Genomic DNA, 18,361 nt, shown 5'->3' with positions numbered 1-18,361 from the left:
CTTAAATTCCACATATGAGTGAGATCATATGATTGTCTTTCTCTGATTGACATATTTCACTTAGCATAATATTCTCTAGCTCCAACTACGTCATTGCAAATGGCAAGATATTGTCTTTTTGATGTCTAAGTAGTATTCCAGTGTGTGTGTGTGTGTGTACACATATGTACACATACCACATCTTTTTCCATTCATCTGTTGATGGTAAAAGACTTGTTTTATTTATTTATTTTTATTTATTTATTCATGAGAGACACACAGAGAGAGAGAGAGAGGCAGAGACACAGGCAGAGGGAGAAGCAGGCTCCATGCAGGGAGCCCGATGCGGGAATCGATCCGGGGACCCCAGGATCACGCCCTGGGCTGAAGGCAGGCACTCAACCGCTGAACCACCCAGGTGTCCCAAAAGACTTGTTTTAAAGAAGACACTAACTCCTTTTGTCAAAAGACAAAAGTGAAACTGGATCAAATAGATCATTTTAAGTTCAATAAATCAGAGCTTAGGTAAATGGAAACTCTAAATAATTATAGTTAAGTCTCAGCTATCTCTCAAAAATTTAGTGATTCATTTTTTTAATAATGAGATTATCCTACAATTTATTAAAATGATTAAATTTTTCCGTAATACAAGCTAATATATGACAGAAAAAGAAGCAGAGTTCTAATTCATGAGATGTGGGCAGCCCAGGTGGCTCAGTGGTTTAGTGCCACCGTTGGCCCAGGGCGTGATCCTGGAGACCCAGGATGGAGTCCCATGTCGGGCTCCCCGCATGGAGCCTGCTTCTTCCTCTGCCTGTGTCTCTGCCTCTTTCTCTCTCTCTGTGTCTTTCATGAATAAATAAATAAAATCTTAAAAAAAAAGTTAATTCATGAGATGTGACATATGTACTGTAGTCACTTGGTTTTATCTTCTTAGTGATCATTGAAACAAGTTACTGTTTTTGAGCATTTTTATAGGTGTTCTACTACAGGCTTTCCATGTATTATTTAATTTTCATGACCTTAACAAATTAGTTGCTATATCTCAATTTTACAAATGAGAATACTAAGATTTAGAGATATTAAATGATTTGCCTAAGATCACACATCTACATTTCTGCTTTCTTCCAATCATCTTCACTCAGTCTTCTTAACTCCTTAAATTCCTTTGATAGCTAATCTGCCTGTCCCCCAAATATGTGTCGTTTTTAGAAATTCCTCCTTAAAAAAAAAAAAAGAATTTCCTCCTTAGACACCATCTCTTCTTTTGTGTTGTCTCTTCAACATAAAGATTAAAGATGCCTAGTAAACCCAAAACACAGTATATTAAAAAAAAAAAAGTCAAACTGCTGAAAATCAAAGACAAAGAAAGAAAAAAAATCTCTGAAGCAGCTAGTTTAAAGTGCTCGAAGAATTTCAACCCAGAATTCTTTAGTGAAAATATTCTTTAAAAATGAGGACAGGGCAGCCTGGATGGCTCAGCAATTTGGCGCCACCTTCAGCCCAGGGCGTGATCCCGGACTCCTGGGATCAAATCCCACATCGGGCTCCCTGCATGGAGTCTGCTTCTCCCTCTGTCTGTGTCTCAGCCTCTCTCTCTCTGGGTTTCTCATTAGTAAATAAATAAAATCTTAAAAAAAAATGAGGACAAAATAAAAATGTTCTCAGATGAAAGTAAACTGAGAATCCACCACCAGCAGACCTGCTCTAAAGCACACTCTATACCTCAAGGGGGGAAAGAAATGATACCAAAGGGAAATCTGGAATTTAAGAAATAAAGAACAGAAAGGGTTAACATTGAGATGTATAACAGACTATTTTTTCCTCTAAGTTCTTTATGTATGACACTTGAAATGAAAGTTAAAATGAAAACAATGTCAGGTGGAGTTTTCAATGTATGTAGTTGTAATATATATGACATTATACCATAAATTGGGGAGTGACCTATATATCAGCAAGATATCTATATTTCACTTGAAGCAGTAAAATATAAATTCTTAGGAAACTGTGAAAAAATTATGTATATTATAATCTCTATAGCAACCACTAAATTTAAGATATACAGAGAAATATAGTCAAAAACCAAAAAGTCAAAAATATTAAAAAATCTGAATAATCTGAAAATAAGGCAAGGGGTAAAAGAAAAAAGAAAAAAACGAAATGGCAGACTTAAATCCAAACATATAAAAAAATTAAATACAAATCCTCTAAACACATTAATTAAGAGGTGAAACTATCATATTGGATGAAAAGTTAGATCCAACTACATGTTATCCACAAAAAATTTCATTTTTAATTAATTAATTAAAGATTTTATTTATTTATTCATAAGAGAGACACCCAGAGACAGAGGCAGAGACACAGACTCTCACAGAGGAGAAGCAGGCTCCATGCAGGGAGCCCTATGTGGGACTCGATCCCGGGACTCCAGGATCATGTCCTGGGCCTAAAGCAGGCACCAAACTGCTGAGCCACCAAGGGATCCCCCAAAAAACCATTTTAAAGTTACTGGTATATTTAAGTAGATTAAAAGTAACAGAATGGAGGGGTGCCTGAGTGGCTCAATCGTTTAAGTGTCCAACTCTTGATTCAGCTTAGGTCTTGATCTCAGGGTTATGAGAGTGACCCCTGTGTTGGGTTCATACTAGGTGTGGAGCCTGCTAAAGATTCGCTGTCTCTCCTTCTGGGCCTCCTCACCCGAAACCAATCAATCAATCAATCAATCAATCAGTCAATCTCCCTTTCCCTCTGACCCTCCCCACCCTAAATGAATGAATGAATAAATAAGGTGATAGGATGGAAAAAGATGTATCATGAAAAATGAATCAAAATAAAGAGCGGCCACATAAATATGAGGCTAGGTAGACTTCACAGCAAAAAAATATTAGCATAGAGGTCAATTACACAATGATAAGAGGGTCAATTCACAAAAAAGAATAATACATTTTAAACATGTATGCACCTAATAGGAGTTTCAAAATATTTAAAGTAAAAATTGATAGAACTGAAAGGATGATAGACAAACCCACAATTAAAGTCAATCAATACCCTTCTCTCAATAACTGACAGGGAAAGTAGATAGATAGTAGGATACATAAAATACTTAGCATATCACTGGTTGCCTGGGACCCAGGAGTAGGAAAAAATGGGAAGGAAGACTTACAAATGGGTATGAAGAAACTTTTGGGGGTGATGAATATGTTCATTATATTGATTGTGCTGAATATGGATGGTTTCACTAATAAATACATGTGACCAGTATGCCAAAGTCATCAAAAACTTTAAATATATGCTATATATTCTATGTTAATTACATCTCAATAAAGTAGTTAAAAAGAGATAGTACAAACCATCAAGGAAATGCTGGCTACAATTTAAAATATTGCCAATTTCTGTATACTAAAAATTACCATAAACAAAATAAAAAGACAGGCCATAGACTGGAAGAAGGTATCTGCAATATATATATATATATATGACAGCTTTCAATAGAGAATATATAAAGGACTTTTACTAATCAAAAGAAAAAGTGAGCAGAGAGGATAAGTAGATGATTCATAGAAATGGCAATATGAGTAGCCAATAAATATTCAGAGATGATAAGCCTCACTAGTTGCTAGAGAAAGCAAAATAAAATCACAAAGATACAACAATTCATTCCGATCAGTTTGCTAAAAAATGAAATCTGACAATACCAAGTGCTAACAGGAATGCAAAGAGAAAACTCATATATTCCTGGAGAATATGTAAATTAGCTTGGCAATGTATAGCAAATTTGAAGAGGAATGGCCCACAGACCAGCAAGCCTACTTCCAGCTATATGCTGAAAATAATTTCTTGCAATTATGCACCAGGGCAATAATGGAAGAAGGTTGCCTGTAGTACAGTTTCTAATAATAAAAACACTAGCATATTATGGTTTTCAAATACTCACTTTCTTTTCCTTGACCTCCATGGAAAATCTCTTGAGTTTGGGCTCAGCTATGTGACTTGGATTGGCCAACAGGCTATTAGCAGTATGACATAACAGATCCTTAAAATGGACTTCTGACGTTGGCTTGCTTTCTTGCACTTCTGCCAATACTATGAAAATAATATATTCTGGATAGCCCAGTGGTGTAAAAAAGATGAGAAACATTTAAAGCAGCTTGACAAATTTGCTGGCAAAACCATGAAGCAGAGCTGCCCTTGCTTGGATTAGCCAAACCTGAGCCTATCTACAGAGCAAGGCTAGCTGAGATCAGCAGGGTATACCTCACATGACCTGCAGGTGCATAAACTAGGTAACCGCTCACTGCTTTATGCCACTCACATTTTGTGGTTGTCACACAGCAATAGATGACTAATAAAACTGAAAACAAGTTCCATGTACATGAACATGGATAAATTAAATACTGACATATTTATGCAAATGATAAATACAATTATACAGCAGTGAAAATAAGAGAACTACAGCTACCTGGAACAGTAAATATACAAACATATACATATAAATATATATTTAACATATTAAAAAACAGGGGAGATGTAGCACCCAGAATAGGCTAGGTTATGCTACAGTAATAATCTTAAAATCTCAGTGGCTTAAAATAAGGAAGGCTTATATATTGTCAATGCTACATCTATTACTTATTAGGTGTAGCTCTACTCTACAGAATACTGAACCTCGGATCCAGGCTGATGAGCAGCAGCAGCCTCCCTGTGGAACATGGACATATGACATAGACTCCCTGCTAAGCAGGGTGCTGGACATGGGACTCAATTCCAAGACCCCAAGATCATGACCTGAACCAAAAGCAGAGTTCTTAACTGACTAGCCACCTAGGCGCTCCTGGAATGGACTTCTGAGGTTGGCTTGATTTCTTACAAGAACACAGCAAACCACAAACGGACTCTTAGAAGATTTTGCTGGAACATAATGTATATCATTGGTCAGAGGAAATTACATGACTAAGTCCAACATCAGTGCTAGGGGATGAATATAATCACTGTCCTTCCCTAGGGGATGATGGAAGACAATGGATGTGAATGCTAAAATCTTCAACAGGAATGAAAAACACCAACTTAAGAACAGTAGTTATACCTAAGAAGAAAGGTGGTGAAATGAAGTTTCAGAGAGATGCATAGGGTTTTCAAAATAATTTAAAATGAAGATATGAGATAAATATGGATAAATACTAAAATCTGAAGAAACCAAGTAACGGCTAAATAATATTCTCTATTCTTTTCTATATATTTAAAATAAAGTCTAAATCCAAGTTAATATCTATACTTAAATTGGTTCTGGGGTACCTGGATTGCTCAGTTAAGTGTCTTCTTTCAGCTCAGGTCATGGTCCCAGGGTCCTAGGATCAAGTCCCACATTGGGCTTCCTGCTCAGCTTCTCCCTCTCCCTCTGCCCCTGCACCCCTGCTCATTCTCTTTCTCAAATAAATAAATAAAATCTTAAAAAAAATTGGTTCTATCTCAGGGGTAGAATATAAAAGAGGGAAGGAAAAATAAGGGAAGGGAAGGGGAGTGGAATGGATCTTTTTTAAAAAAGATTTCATTCATTTATTTGAGAGAGAGAGCAAAAGCAGGAGGAGAGTGGCAGAGGGAGAGAGAGAGAGAAGTAGACTCCCCACTGAGCACAGAGCTGGACATGGGGCTCAATCCCAAGACCCCAAGATCATGACATGAGCCAAAGGTAGAAATGCTTCACGGACTAGCCACCCAGGCACTCCTGGAATAGACTTGAGGTTGGCGTGATTTCCTACAACTCTGCCATCCATATAAGAAGAACAGATTCAGGCAGCTTGGGTGGCTCAGCGGTTTAGCGCCGCCTTCAGCCCAGGGCCTGATCCAGGAGACCTAGGATCGAGTCCCGCATCAGGCTCCCTGCATGGAGCCTGCTTCTCCCTCTGTCTCTCCCTCTCCTTGTGTCTCTGCCTCTGTGTGTGTGTGTGTGTCTCTCATGAATAAATAAGTAAAATCTTAAAAAAAAAAAAAGAATAGATTCTTGGTAGCTCCCAGGATCCTATTTATAAGGGCTTTAGGAGCTCTGTGTCAGGAACCAGGAACAGAGAACAAGACATATAATTCTTATTATTTTGGAAAGGGTTGTAAATTTTTTCCATAAAAGTCAGATAGAAAATATTTCAGGCTTTGTGGGCCACATATAGTCTCTGTTGCAACTATTTAACTCTTCTATTGCATGAAAGCTGTCATGAACAATACTAATGAATGAGTATGTATATACTCCAATAAAACTCTTTTTTGGACACCAAAATTTGAGTTTCATATAATTTTCAAATGTAAAAAAAATTTTCAAATGTCACAAAATATTATTTTTTAAAGCAGTAAATAAATAAATTTCATGGCTCACAGGCTATATAGGAACCGGCAGATTACTGCAGCTATTCAACATACACTCAGCAGCACTGCAAGGAACTAAAAGTAAAAGTAGAAGACAAGGTTCTTCTACTGAAGTATCTTACCTTTTTGGAGAGAAAACAGCACAAAAATGCTTCAAAAATATATTCATTGTTCTTTTTCTATGTTTTCCTGTTACTAATTAGTGCCCTTTTGTTTCAGCTTAAATAATTCCCTTTAACATTTCTTATAAGGCTAGTCTAGTGGTGATGAACTGGTTTAATGTTTGCTTGTCTGGAAAACTTTATTTCTCCTTCTATTCTGAAGGATAGCTTTGCTGGGTAGTATTCTTGGTTAGCACTTTTTTGCTTTGAGCACTTTGTGTATATGGTATGATCTCCTTCCTGTTTGCAAAGTTTCCTGTTTGCAAAGTTTCCGCTGAAAAGTCTGCTTAGTGTCTCATGGAAATTCCTTTATACCTAACAAGTTGTTTTTCTCTCATTGCTTTAAGATTCTCTCCTTGCTTTTAACTTCTGACACTTTAATTATAATGTGTTTTTGTGTGAGTCTCCTTGGATTCAGCTTATTTAGAACTGAGCTCCTTGATCTGGATATCTGTTTCCTTCCCCAGCACAGAGAAGTGTTCAGACATTACTTGTTCAAATAAGATTTCTGCCTCTTTCTCTTTTCTCCTTCTAAGAGTCCTATAATGTGGATGTTGGTCCACTGATGTTGTCCCATAAGTGCCTTAAACTATCTTCACTCTTTCTCATTTCTCTTTTTACTACACTGTTTGAATGGGCCCTGTCTTCAAGTTCACTGATCCTTTCTTCTGCTGCAGCTACCCTGCTGTTGAACTCCTCTACTGAATTTTTCAGTTCAATTACTATATTCTTCAGCTCTATGACTACTATTAGATACTTTCTTACATGTTTTCTTTGTTGAAATTCTCACTTTATTCACGCACTATTCTGCTGAATTGGATAGGCATCTTTGACTATTATTTTGAACTCTTGATCAAGTAAATCACTCATCTCTATATCATTACGGTCTTTTTCTGAGGTTTTAGCTTCTTTCCTTTCGAATATATTCCTCTATTCTTCATTTTTCTTGACTCTCTGTGTTGGTTTTTATGCATTAGATAAAACAGCCACATGTCTCAACTTTGAAGGACTGACCTCACGTACAAATTGAAACTTATTGTTCAACCCTGCCCTAGTTCTTGGTATCTCTCAAACCTTTGATAGTCCAAGCAGCCTACTTTATTCTTGGAGGTTCCTAGTAGTTGAGGATGTGCCAAAACCTCTCAATATCTCAAAGAGAAGAATCTCACTCAGCACCTGGATTCAGACTAATTGGAAGCCAGACTCTCAGGTAGCTGCTTTGGGCAAGTGTGGGGTGTGGGCAGAAGAGAGAAAGAGAGAACCCCAAGCAGACTCCATGTCCAATGCAGAGCCCAACTCAGGGCCTGATTCCACAACCCATGAGATCATGACCTGAGCCAAAACCAAGAGTCAGACACTTAACCAACTGAGCCACCCATGTGTTCCAGGTAGTAGCTTTTTTTTTTTTTTTAAAGATTTACTTATTTATGATAGACATAGAGAGAGAGAGAGGCAGAGACACAGGAGGAGGGAGAAGCAGGCTCCGTGCCGGCAGCCTGATGTGGGACTCGATCCCAGGGCTCCAGGATCGTGCCCTGGGCCAAAGGCAGGCGCCAAACCGCTGCACCATCCAGGGATCCCCAGGTAGTAGCTTTTAAAGTATTCAAATATACCTCTTTCGGGGGAAGACTTGGAGATGGGTATTTCTGTTTGCTTCTCCTGCACTGAGCCCTGGAATGTTAGCCAGTTAAAAATTGTTTTTCTGTTTGTTTCATATTATGCATGGAATCTGTAAAAACAAGCCCCATCGCTAGCTACTAAAGTCAAATTATTAAAAGATGTCTCCTCTGGCTGGAAGCCACAAAAGCTGGGAAGCCAAATATGTACACAAGCGCCTTTCTCACAGACACTTGCAATTGGGGCAGAGCAGAGAGAGGATGAGATGGCACCCATCAGTCTCCCCAGTCTGTGGAGAGGATTATAGCTGGTCCCTAGATGTATGTTTAATTAGAAGTCTGCTCTCAGGCCACAGCAGCTATTAAGATAAGCCAATGAGCCTTTATCACAGAAAAACTAGGAGTGTTTTTCATCCTCTGGTTTGCTGCCCTGCACCGTGGGGTAGTAGCCAATTAAGAATTGTTTCTCAATTTGTTACAGTTCTGTGGCACCTGCAAACACAAGCCCCACCACAGCCAGGTGATCAAGGGGTGTGTCCTGGGTAGCAGTGACATAAGCCAGAGCACCAGACATGTGCACAAGTTCCCTTCCAGAAGATTCTGGTGACCTGAAGCAAGGCAGAGGGAGAGTACAAAGATGGCTCCCACTAGATTCCAAAGTCTCTGGAGAGTATTTCAGCAGTCCTCCAGATATACATTAAATCAGAAGCCTGCCCCTCAAGCCAAAGCTTCAAAATAAGCCAAAAGCTTCTTTCACAGAAAGACTAGGGATATGTTTCAGTCTTTTTGTCTCTGTACTGTGCCAAAGTTGAGAACTGTTTGTTTGCTGTAGTCCTAAAGAAGCTATAAACCTAAGCCCTACTGGTGGCGCCACCAAAGGCAAGTAATCAAGCGGTGTGTCTTGGTTGACAGTGACACAACCAAATGACCAGACATGTTCACAAGCTCCTTTCTGGGAGATACAGGCAACCTGGAGCAATGCAGAGGGAAAGTGCAAAGTTGGAGCCCATCAGCCTCTGTCTTTGGTGAGTGTTTCAGTAGGCCCCTAGATATATGTTAAATTATATGCCTGCCCCTCCAGCTGAAGCTTTAAGGTAAGTAACATAGGCTTCTTTCACAAAGACTGGGTGCTTTTCAGGCAACTGCCTCCTCATGGGCCCTTTGGATGCTACAGACATAAGGTTTCTTGGCTTTAAAGCTACATATTCCAAAAAAAAAAAAAAAAAAAAAAGCTACATATTCCAGAGGCTCATCTCTCAGGTGCAGGACTCAAAAAACTCATTTATGAGGTGCCAGTTGTGGGGTTCAGTACTCCCAATCCTCCAGTAGAGCCCATCCTTGGCACAGCTCCTCTTGACCACTGGTTGCTATACAAGGATGGGGTTTATGGCAAGACTCTGTCTCAGCCTCTCTTACCTATTTCAATGAGGTTTTTTTTTTCTCTCTTTTTTTTCTTTTGAGGTTTTTTTCTCATTTGCCTAATGTGTAGGAGTCACTCAACTAGTTTTTGGGTTCCTTTCAGAGAAAATTGTTTTGTATAAAGCTGCAGATTTGGTGTGTCTGTGGGAAGAGGTTCAGAATCCTCCTATGTGAACCAGAACCCACTGTACATGATTAAGAATAAAATTGTGTCTCAAAGGTAAGATTATTAAATGCATGAAGGGTCATCCCAGAGGGAGTATGGAGCACAGGGCAATTAAATCACAGTATGAACTGTGTTTATCTTTTTACACTCTTTTCATGTTCCACAGAGATAAAATCAGGTCAATATAAATATAGCCAGTCAGTGGGAGATGGTGGAAAAGAAACAGGGATCCTCTTTGCTCTGACTAAAGCTCAAGTTTTTTTATATATTTAATTCTTTAAATATGTAGAAATATTTATATATATATTCTATATATTTAAAGATTCTTCCAATCACTGACTGGCTATGTTTAACACTGGTTATTACAGCATCAAGAGTCATTCAAAGCCCAGAGCCTGAAGCAACCACCTTATCCACTATACCCAGCAATGGTGCTGACATGAAGATTGCACAGAAAGGGAGATGAGATGTATTCAAGTATATGTTGTACTTTTTTTTCCCCCATTTAATGTCTTTTCTACTTAACTATGGCTACTCTAAATTTTCTTGGTATTCGGTACAGAAATATTAAGCTTTTTATTGAAATTCATCAGCTCTCCACTCATTTCAAAATTACTTAGGGGTGCCTGGGTGTCTTAGTCTAGCTCTTGATTTAGGCTCAGGTCATGATCTCCAGGTCCTGAGATCAAGCACTGCACCAGGTTCCACACTCAGCGGGGAGTCTGCTTGAGATTCTCTCCTTTCCTCTCCTTCTCCCCTCCCCTTGCTTGCTCATTATCTATCTCTCTCTAAAATAAAATCTTAAGAAACTGCTTAATTTTAGGATTTAGTGTGCTTTTTGGTTATTTTTAAACTGTTCTAAAACTAAAACTTACAAATTTAGATCTGTTAGGTATCCTGGGATATGGTAGGTGTGAAAGACATGACACAACAAAGCTGAAATATGAACTACTGGCTAGAGTCCAGCCATAGAAATTCAAACTATAAAAAAAATAGCCTTTTTCTTTACGTATTTCAACCCATATAGGAATAATACATATTTTACTTCTGTTGCATCAACATATGTGGAAATTCTTGTTCGTGAGCAAACAAAAATGAAGCCAAATTTTCTAAATGAATCTCATTTTAATACATTATCATTTTCCTTCATGATCATCATCTTAAAAGAAGAGCAATTATTAATCTTGCTTTTTATGAGAACCAGGATTGTGCACAGCATATTAGACGTTTAGCAACTATTCTGTTAATGTAACAGATTTTTCAGTAACTAAAAAACAAAAGATTATAAAATTGAATGTCAAAATGCATAGAAGCAATTAAAATATATGATTTACAAAGGGAAAAAAATAATCTTCCTCAAAGGACCAAATAATCTTTAGTGACCTGCCTAGTCTTGCTTCATTTTCACTGTCAAATCAGAAGCAAAGCACTTTATTTAAAGTTACCAATATAAATTAGAGTCAGAAATAATTTAATAGGAACAAAAATATTTTGCTATCATAAAAACCAGGAAAATATTTTACTATTCTTTCTTCTCTTACACAGAAGCCTTCTTTAATCTCTCCTTCCACATCTCACCAAAAAGGGAGCTAAAACTAATTTAAAAGGCTTTTAATCTAAAATTCAATGCAACTAGTAGAAACTTTATATACCCTTTTTTCTGACTATAAAATACTGTATATTCTGTATAGGTAGGAATTTTTGTCTTTTTATTCATTATTGCATCCCTTCCATGTAGAATAGTGTCTAACTCATAGTAGAGGTCAGTCAATATTTGTTGAATAAATGCATATGAAATCTATTAGAAAATAAAAGGAACATATAAAGAAAAATAAAATAATTCCTTATAACCAGCATTTAGAGAATACATTTGGTATATCCTCTTTCAGTTTCTTTCTATATATTTTCTACATGGGTGAAATGCAAAGTATAGAAGAACATATTAAATAATACCATACGGTGATACAAATCAGTAAAATCCAAAATGTGGGAAATTTTATAATGTAAATGACTTACATTCATTCACAAATAAATGATGTCTAGATTGGGTTTCCTGAAAAATAGGGAACCAGTGCAAGAGGATCAAGAAAAGTGAAACAGGAAAGGAGGAAAAGTCAATTCAAGAGTATATTAAGGAGCTGATTACTGCTTTAGACAACTAGGGCTCACTTCTCCTTGGCCGACCTGAGAAACCATGTAGTTTGTATCTCAGAACTGACCACCCAAAACAATGGAGAAGAGAGTATTTATCAACCAAGTCTCAACAAAAAGTAAAGTCCATTGTACCTCCATATGTTTGCACATGCCAACATAGTCAAATGGGCTCCTGCAGAGGTCCTATGCTATAGCAGTAGAGATATTCTAAAGCAGAAAGCTAAAGCTAAATAGCATAGTTGAGGTTTCTTCCTGTCAGGCTTTATCTCTAAACTGCTAACTGCTGCAGCACCAATCTGAGTGAAAAAGTGAAAGGTAGAATGAGAGATGTGAAATAAGGCATAAAGCTTGTCTTGTGTAAATGGTAGGAAAAAAAAAAAGAGGAAAAAAACCTTGTGGGTAAAGCCTTTAGAGATAACAAATACAGTGTGTAACCATCTCTGGATGTGGGTTTGAATAAAACAACTATACATAATGTTTTCAAGACAGGGAAAATTGAAGTGCCTGGATATTTTTACTATAAAGAAATGAATGCTCTTTTTAAAAAGTGCAATATTTAAAGATTATTGTTATTATTGGCTTTTTTAGTACTTATCTTTTATACACACATATAGGTATTTACAGATTAAATGATACAATGTCTTGATTGGCTTTAAATGATCTGCAGTGAAGAAAAGTAAGAAAGTTACAAATAAGACAAGACTGGCCATGTGTTGACAACTGTTGAAGCTAAGTAATGGGTGTATATAAATTGACTATATTATTCTCTTTATTTTTATATTTGAAATTTTCCATAACAAAAAGATACAAATACATAGAAGATTTTCTGCATCTTTGAGGGGTAATAATTCTACCTAGAGTTTTCAATTGTTGTAGACATATATTAATGTTAATAAATATGGCCAAAACATTATAAACTCCCTGGTTAGAAAACATCATATTTCTTTCTGGTTCCTCAAACTCAGACTATTTCACATGTCTGTATTTCGACCATGCAGTTTACTCACTCTGAGTGATGCCCTTTCCCTCTCAAATATATAATGAATGATTATTCTTTTTTCAAAATCCAACTCAAATGCCACTTCCTTTAGGATATCTTCCTTAAACATATCCTCTAAAAAGAATAGTTTCATTTACATCTTACTCCTATACCATATACAACTGATTTGTGCTAATTGTGGTATTTATGTTCTATAAAACTGCCATGAAAAATGAATTGCTGCATACTGACCTATTTCTCCTAGGGGAAATAAAGGGTTAGGTTCCTTGAACCTCTGGTCACAAAATTTTTGTTAACCAATCAATATATATAAAACCTTGTTTTCTGTGTGTTTGTGTTTAAAGACATTTTATTCTCTCTCCGTCCTTTCTCCTGTCCTCCCTCCAAGGACATTTGTTTAAAGAATGAAAAGGCAGAGCGTTACTTTGCTTGACTTCAGCTGGCCAACATGTAAAGGGTGACTCAAATTTTTGCTGTTCTGCACATACCTGCGGATGACTGCAAAAGCACTGCGAATACTGATTATGGGGTTACAAGTACATTTTAGTGAGTATGCAAACTTATAAACACAAAATCTGCAAATGAGGACTGACTACACATTCTTTTTTCTCCTTTTAAAAATAAAGTGAAAAAAATAAAAATAAATAAATAAAAACAGAGTGAAATTCAATTAAAATAAGATAACCATTTCAAAGAGTGCATTTCGGTGGCATTTAGTACATTCACTATGTTGTATAACTATCACCTCTCTATCTAGTTCCAAAACACTTTCATCGCTCCAAATAAGAAACCCTCACACCAATTAAGCAGTCGGCTCTCATTCCTTTGACCTAGCTGCTGGCAACTAACAACCCAGTTTCTATCTTTATGGATTTACTTTTATTAGATACTTCATATAAATAAAATCATATGATATGTGGTCTTTTGTGTTAGTTTGTTTCACTTAGCATAAGGTTGTCAAGGTGCATCCACACACAAATAATACTCCATTGTATACACTATAATTTGTTATCCATTCAGCTGTTAAACAATACATTTGGGATATTTCCATTTTTGAGGTACTTGTTCTTCTATTTGCCATTTCATTTATTAATACATTAACTTATTTCCTTATTTCCTTATCTTTGGGTTTTGTTTGCTTTCCTTTTAGTGCCAACAGTTTTTAGGAAACTGATTTGAGGTCTTTCTTCTGGTTAAATGTTGGTGTTTATAGCTCTAAGTTTCACTCTAAGCACTGCTTTTGGAGGACTGCATAAGTTTTGGTAAGTTCCATTTTCTCTTTCATTTATCTCAAAGTATTTTTTACCTGCTCTTGTGATTTCTCTGATCCACTGGTTGTTTAAGAGCATGTTGTTTACTTTCCACATATTTATGAATTTTCTAGTTTTCCTTTTTATTGATGGATAATTTCGTTCTACTACAATCAGAAAAGATGCTTGTAAAAAAAATAAATAAATAAAAAGATACTTGTATGATCTTAATCTTTTAAAATCTATTAAGATTCATTTTATTACTTAACATATGGTCTATTAGGTCTGTTCTGGAGAATATGTGATGTGCACTTGAGAAGACTGCATATTCTGCTGCTCTTGAGTGGAATGTTTATAAATAAATGCCTTTGGTCTAACTGGTTTATAGCATTAAGTTCTCTTTCTTCACTAACCTTCTGTCTAAATATTATATCCATTATTGAAATGGCAGTACTCATATCTCCCAACTATTTTTTTAAAATTAATTATGTTTAGCATTTTTTATAAGATTTATTTGAGAGAGAGAGAACAGGGGAAGGAGGAGAGGGAGAGGAGAGAACCTCAAGCAGCCCAACTCAGGGCTCCATCTCACCACCTATGAAATCACAACCTAAGCCAAAAGCAAGGGTCAATGCTTAACTGCCTGAGCCATTCAGACACTCCGTCTCCAACAATTATTGAAGAACTATGTCTCACTTCAATTCTGTCAATGCTTCCTTCATATGTTTTGGGGTCTGTCATTTGGTATGTATGTATTTATCATTGTTATATCTTCTTGATGAACTGACCCTTTTATCAATAATGTCTTTGTCTTATGTAACAATTTCTTACAAAAATCTACTTTGTCTGATATTAGTAATAATCACCTCACCTCTCTTTTGACTACTATTTGTACACTTTAATTTTCAGCCAACTCTTGCCTTTGGAGCTAAAGTTAAGTCTCTTACAGACAATATAAAGTTAGATCCTACTTTTTCTCCTCTCAATCTGTTTTATTTTATTTTTAAAGATTTTATTTATTCATTCACGAGACACACAGAAAGAAAGAGGCAGAGAGATAGGCAGAGGGAGAAGAAGCAGGCTCCATGCAAGAAGCCCGATGTAAGACTCAATCCCAGTACTCCAGGATCACTCCGTGAGCTGAAGGCAGACGTGCTTAACCACTGAGCCACCCAGGCATCCCTCTCAATCTCTTTAAAATGGTGAGTTTAATTCACTTACATTTAAAGTGACTGCTGATAAGAAAGGATCTGCTTCTGCCATCTTATAATTTGTTTTCTATATATCTTACATATTTTTTGCCCTTTGAATCCTCCGATCTTGCCCTCTTGTGTTTAATTTTTTCTAGTGTACCATTTCTATTCCCTTATTTTCTTTTCTGTATATTTCAAAGTTATTTTCTTAGTGGTTTACAATTAATATCTTACAATTGACATCTTAAATGAAAATAAGGTATTTTGATTCACATACTAACAACTGTTGTTTTATGAATTTGTCTTTTAAATCATAAAGGAAAAAAATAAATAAATCATAAAGGAAGCAAAAAGGAGTCAAAGATAAAGCAATACTGACTTTTATATTTCTCTGTGTAGTTAACTTTATTAATCTTTATTTTTTAATTTCTTTGAATGACATTAAGTTACTGTCTAGCATTCTTTCAATTCAGCCTTAAAAACTCCATTTAGCATTTCTTGCAGGGAAGAACTACAAGCAACAAACTTTCTCAGCTTTTGATTATTTAGAAATGTCTTAATTTCTCTTTCTGGGACTCCCATTATGCATATGCGTCTCAGGCTCTGTTCAATTTTATTCGTTCTTTTTGCATTCTGCTCCTCTGAATAGATAGTATCAGTTAGTCTAAGTTCTACAATTCTTCTATCTCCCTGTTCAAAATCTACGGTTGAACTGTTCTAGTGAATTTTTTATTTCAGCTACTGAACTCTTCAAGCTCAAGGAATTATTACGCAGTTCCTTTTTAGGATTGCTATCTCTTTATGGGTATTCTCTATTTATTAATACATTGTTCATCTTGTTTCCTACAGTTCTTTGTCAACGGGTTTCATTTCGCTCTTTGAGCAGATTTAAGACAGATGATTTAAAGTCTTTGTCTAGTAAGTACAGTGCTTGAGCTTTCTCAGGGATGGTTTCTGTCAATTTCTTTTTCTTTCTGCTGATGCGTCATTTATTCCTGATCATTGGTATGCCATACAATTTTTTAAATTAAAAAATTTTTAAATTAAATTAGCCAGATTTTCCCTATTTCCCAGTGTTTGATGTTATATACCTCATTGAGAATTACAGTCATCAGTGATTAGTGATTTTTTCCAAAATATTTTTGCAAATATTATGTTCTCCATCATGTGTTGTCACTGAAATTTCTGTTCTATTATCTAAACAGTCAGCAAGTAGCATGACAGAAACTTCTTTAAAAGCTGGAGGCAAAAAGAATGAAAAAAACAAAACAAAAAACACCCCAAAATACATCCTAATGGTTGCAGACTGGCTCTGAGCTGGGGCCCTCCTTTGATTTTTAGCTACATCTCCTACAACTTTGCTTTAACTTTCACTACATCCTGACATGGGGAACAAAGATCAGTAAGGGGTACAAGCCCATTCAAGTCTTTTTCAAACATGTCTGGCCCTGGGCATGCACATTACTCTCTGGATTTCCAGGTGTATGCAATGGTCCTTCAAAGGTCCTATTCCCTGAAATGTCTTCCTCCTCAGTCTCTTCCTTTCTGGGCTTTTTGGTCTGTCTGCTACTTCTTCCATCTGTGCTCCCCTGGCCCAGTGGCAACAAGTATATGTCTTTAAGTTTTTCTAGTAGATGACACCTGGGTACAATCTCCTCAACCCAGTATTTTGGTTGAGTACAGGCTCATTAGACTGCTGGCTCCTCTTTTGTACTCCTAAAGACTATGAATAATGCCTAACATACAGTCACTAAACAATGAATATAATTATAGGATAAATGTATAATGTTTAGGCAATACAAAGAGAGAAATAAAGAAGCATATAACAAAATTGATATCATAATCTCATTTTTCACTTTAGCACTTACTTTCTGGTTGTTTTTCATTGGGTGTTATGGATCGCACAAAATCCTGTGGAGTCATAAACACTTCAGATTCACCAGGTTCATTGATGACTTTCAAGGTGGCAAAATATCGGAAGATTTTGTCTGGTGTGGAATACGCTCGAATCCTATTCTCATATTCCATCACCTAAAATCAGGAATTCAGAGTGTTACTATATTACGGAATTCTCATTTTCACAGATTTTCTATCTTGCTTTTAGAGATGTTTTATTCTATCTTTTTATCTATAATTGGATTTTTTATGAGACATAAACCTGAATTTCAAAAACCTTTAAATGTTTACCCTCCAAATACCATTTATAGTTTAGTTGAGGCAATGTTTGTGTAACTTGTTTAATTTTTTTGCAGATATTTCCCTAATTTCTTTATTTATTTATCCATGAGAGACACATAGAGAGAGGCAGAGAGATAGGCAGAGGAAGAAGCAGGCTCCCTGCATGATGTGGGACTCAATCCCAGGACCCCGGGATCATGACCTGAGCCAAAGGCAGACAGACACTCAACCACTGAGCCACCAAGGTGCCCTATTTTCCCAATTTTTTAAATTACTGAAAGCTACAAAGCTAAAAAATGTCATACAAGAATTCAAAAGGTCTCAGTAACTGGGTATAATTACAGATATATGGTAGCTATAGATTCTTAAATACCCAAATTTTTAAAAAGGGATTGATTTTACACTTTATACTTTGATGCAATTTCTTGAATCCCAAATCAAAACAGAATTGAGAATTCATAAGTTTAAATAGCTAATAGTCTTTCAAACACAAAGTACATTAAATAATAGCATTAAAAAATAAAAGTACATATCATGGAAATTTAATTAACAAATCTGAAGCAATAAGACTTTTAGTTTTGACTATAAAATTAAGGAAACTATGGGACACCTGGATGGTTCAGTCAGTTAAGCGTCTGCCTTCCATTCAAGTCATGATCTCAGTGTCCTGGGATCAAGCCTGCCATCAGGCTCCCTGCTGAGGAAGGAGTCTGCTTCTCTTTCTCCCTTTACCCTCTTCCCACCACTCGTTCTCTCTGTCAAATAAATAAATAAAATCTTTAAAAAAATTAAGGGAACTACTGGAAATCTTTTACAAACACCATATTTAGAAAAGACCAGAGCTGAGAAGAACACAAATATTTAAATAGTAATAAGATCAAATATGGCATA

At 36.2% G+C, this 18,361-nt stretch overlaps 1 protein-coding gene across 2 annotated transcripts in view; it reads right to left on the bottom strand.

Moving 5' to 3' along the window:
* MICU1 (mitochondrial calcium uptake 1) overlaps window positions 1-18,361 on the bottom strand; it is a 247,358-nt gene that overhangs the window by 140,864 nt on the left and 88,133 nt on the right. For both annotated transcript variants that reach the window (XM_055325234.1, XM_055325233.1), the window contains one exon: window positions 17,161-17,323. In XM_055325234.1, the coding sequence (XP_055181209.1) occupies window positions 17,161-17,323 (163 nt within the window). The remainder of the gene's footprint in view (window positions 1-17,160; window positions 17,324-18,361) is intronic.

This window comes from Nyctereutes procyonoides, unplaced genomic scaffold, assembly GCF_905146905.1.
Source record: "Nyctereutes procyonoides isolate TBG_1078 unplaced genomic scaffold, NYPRO_anot_genome, whole genome shotgun sequence".
Lineage (NCBI taxonomy): Eukaryota > Metazoa > Chordata > Mammalia > Carnivora > Canidae > Nyctereutes > Nyctereutes procyonoides.
The sequence above is the reverse complement of the archived record's forward strand: the minus strand, read 5'-3'. Positions and strand labels throughout refer to the sequence as shown.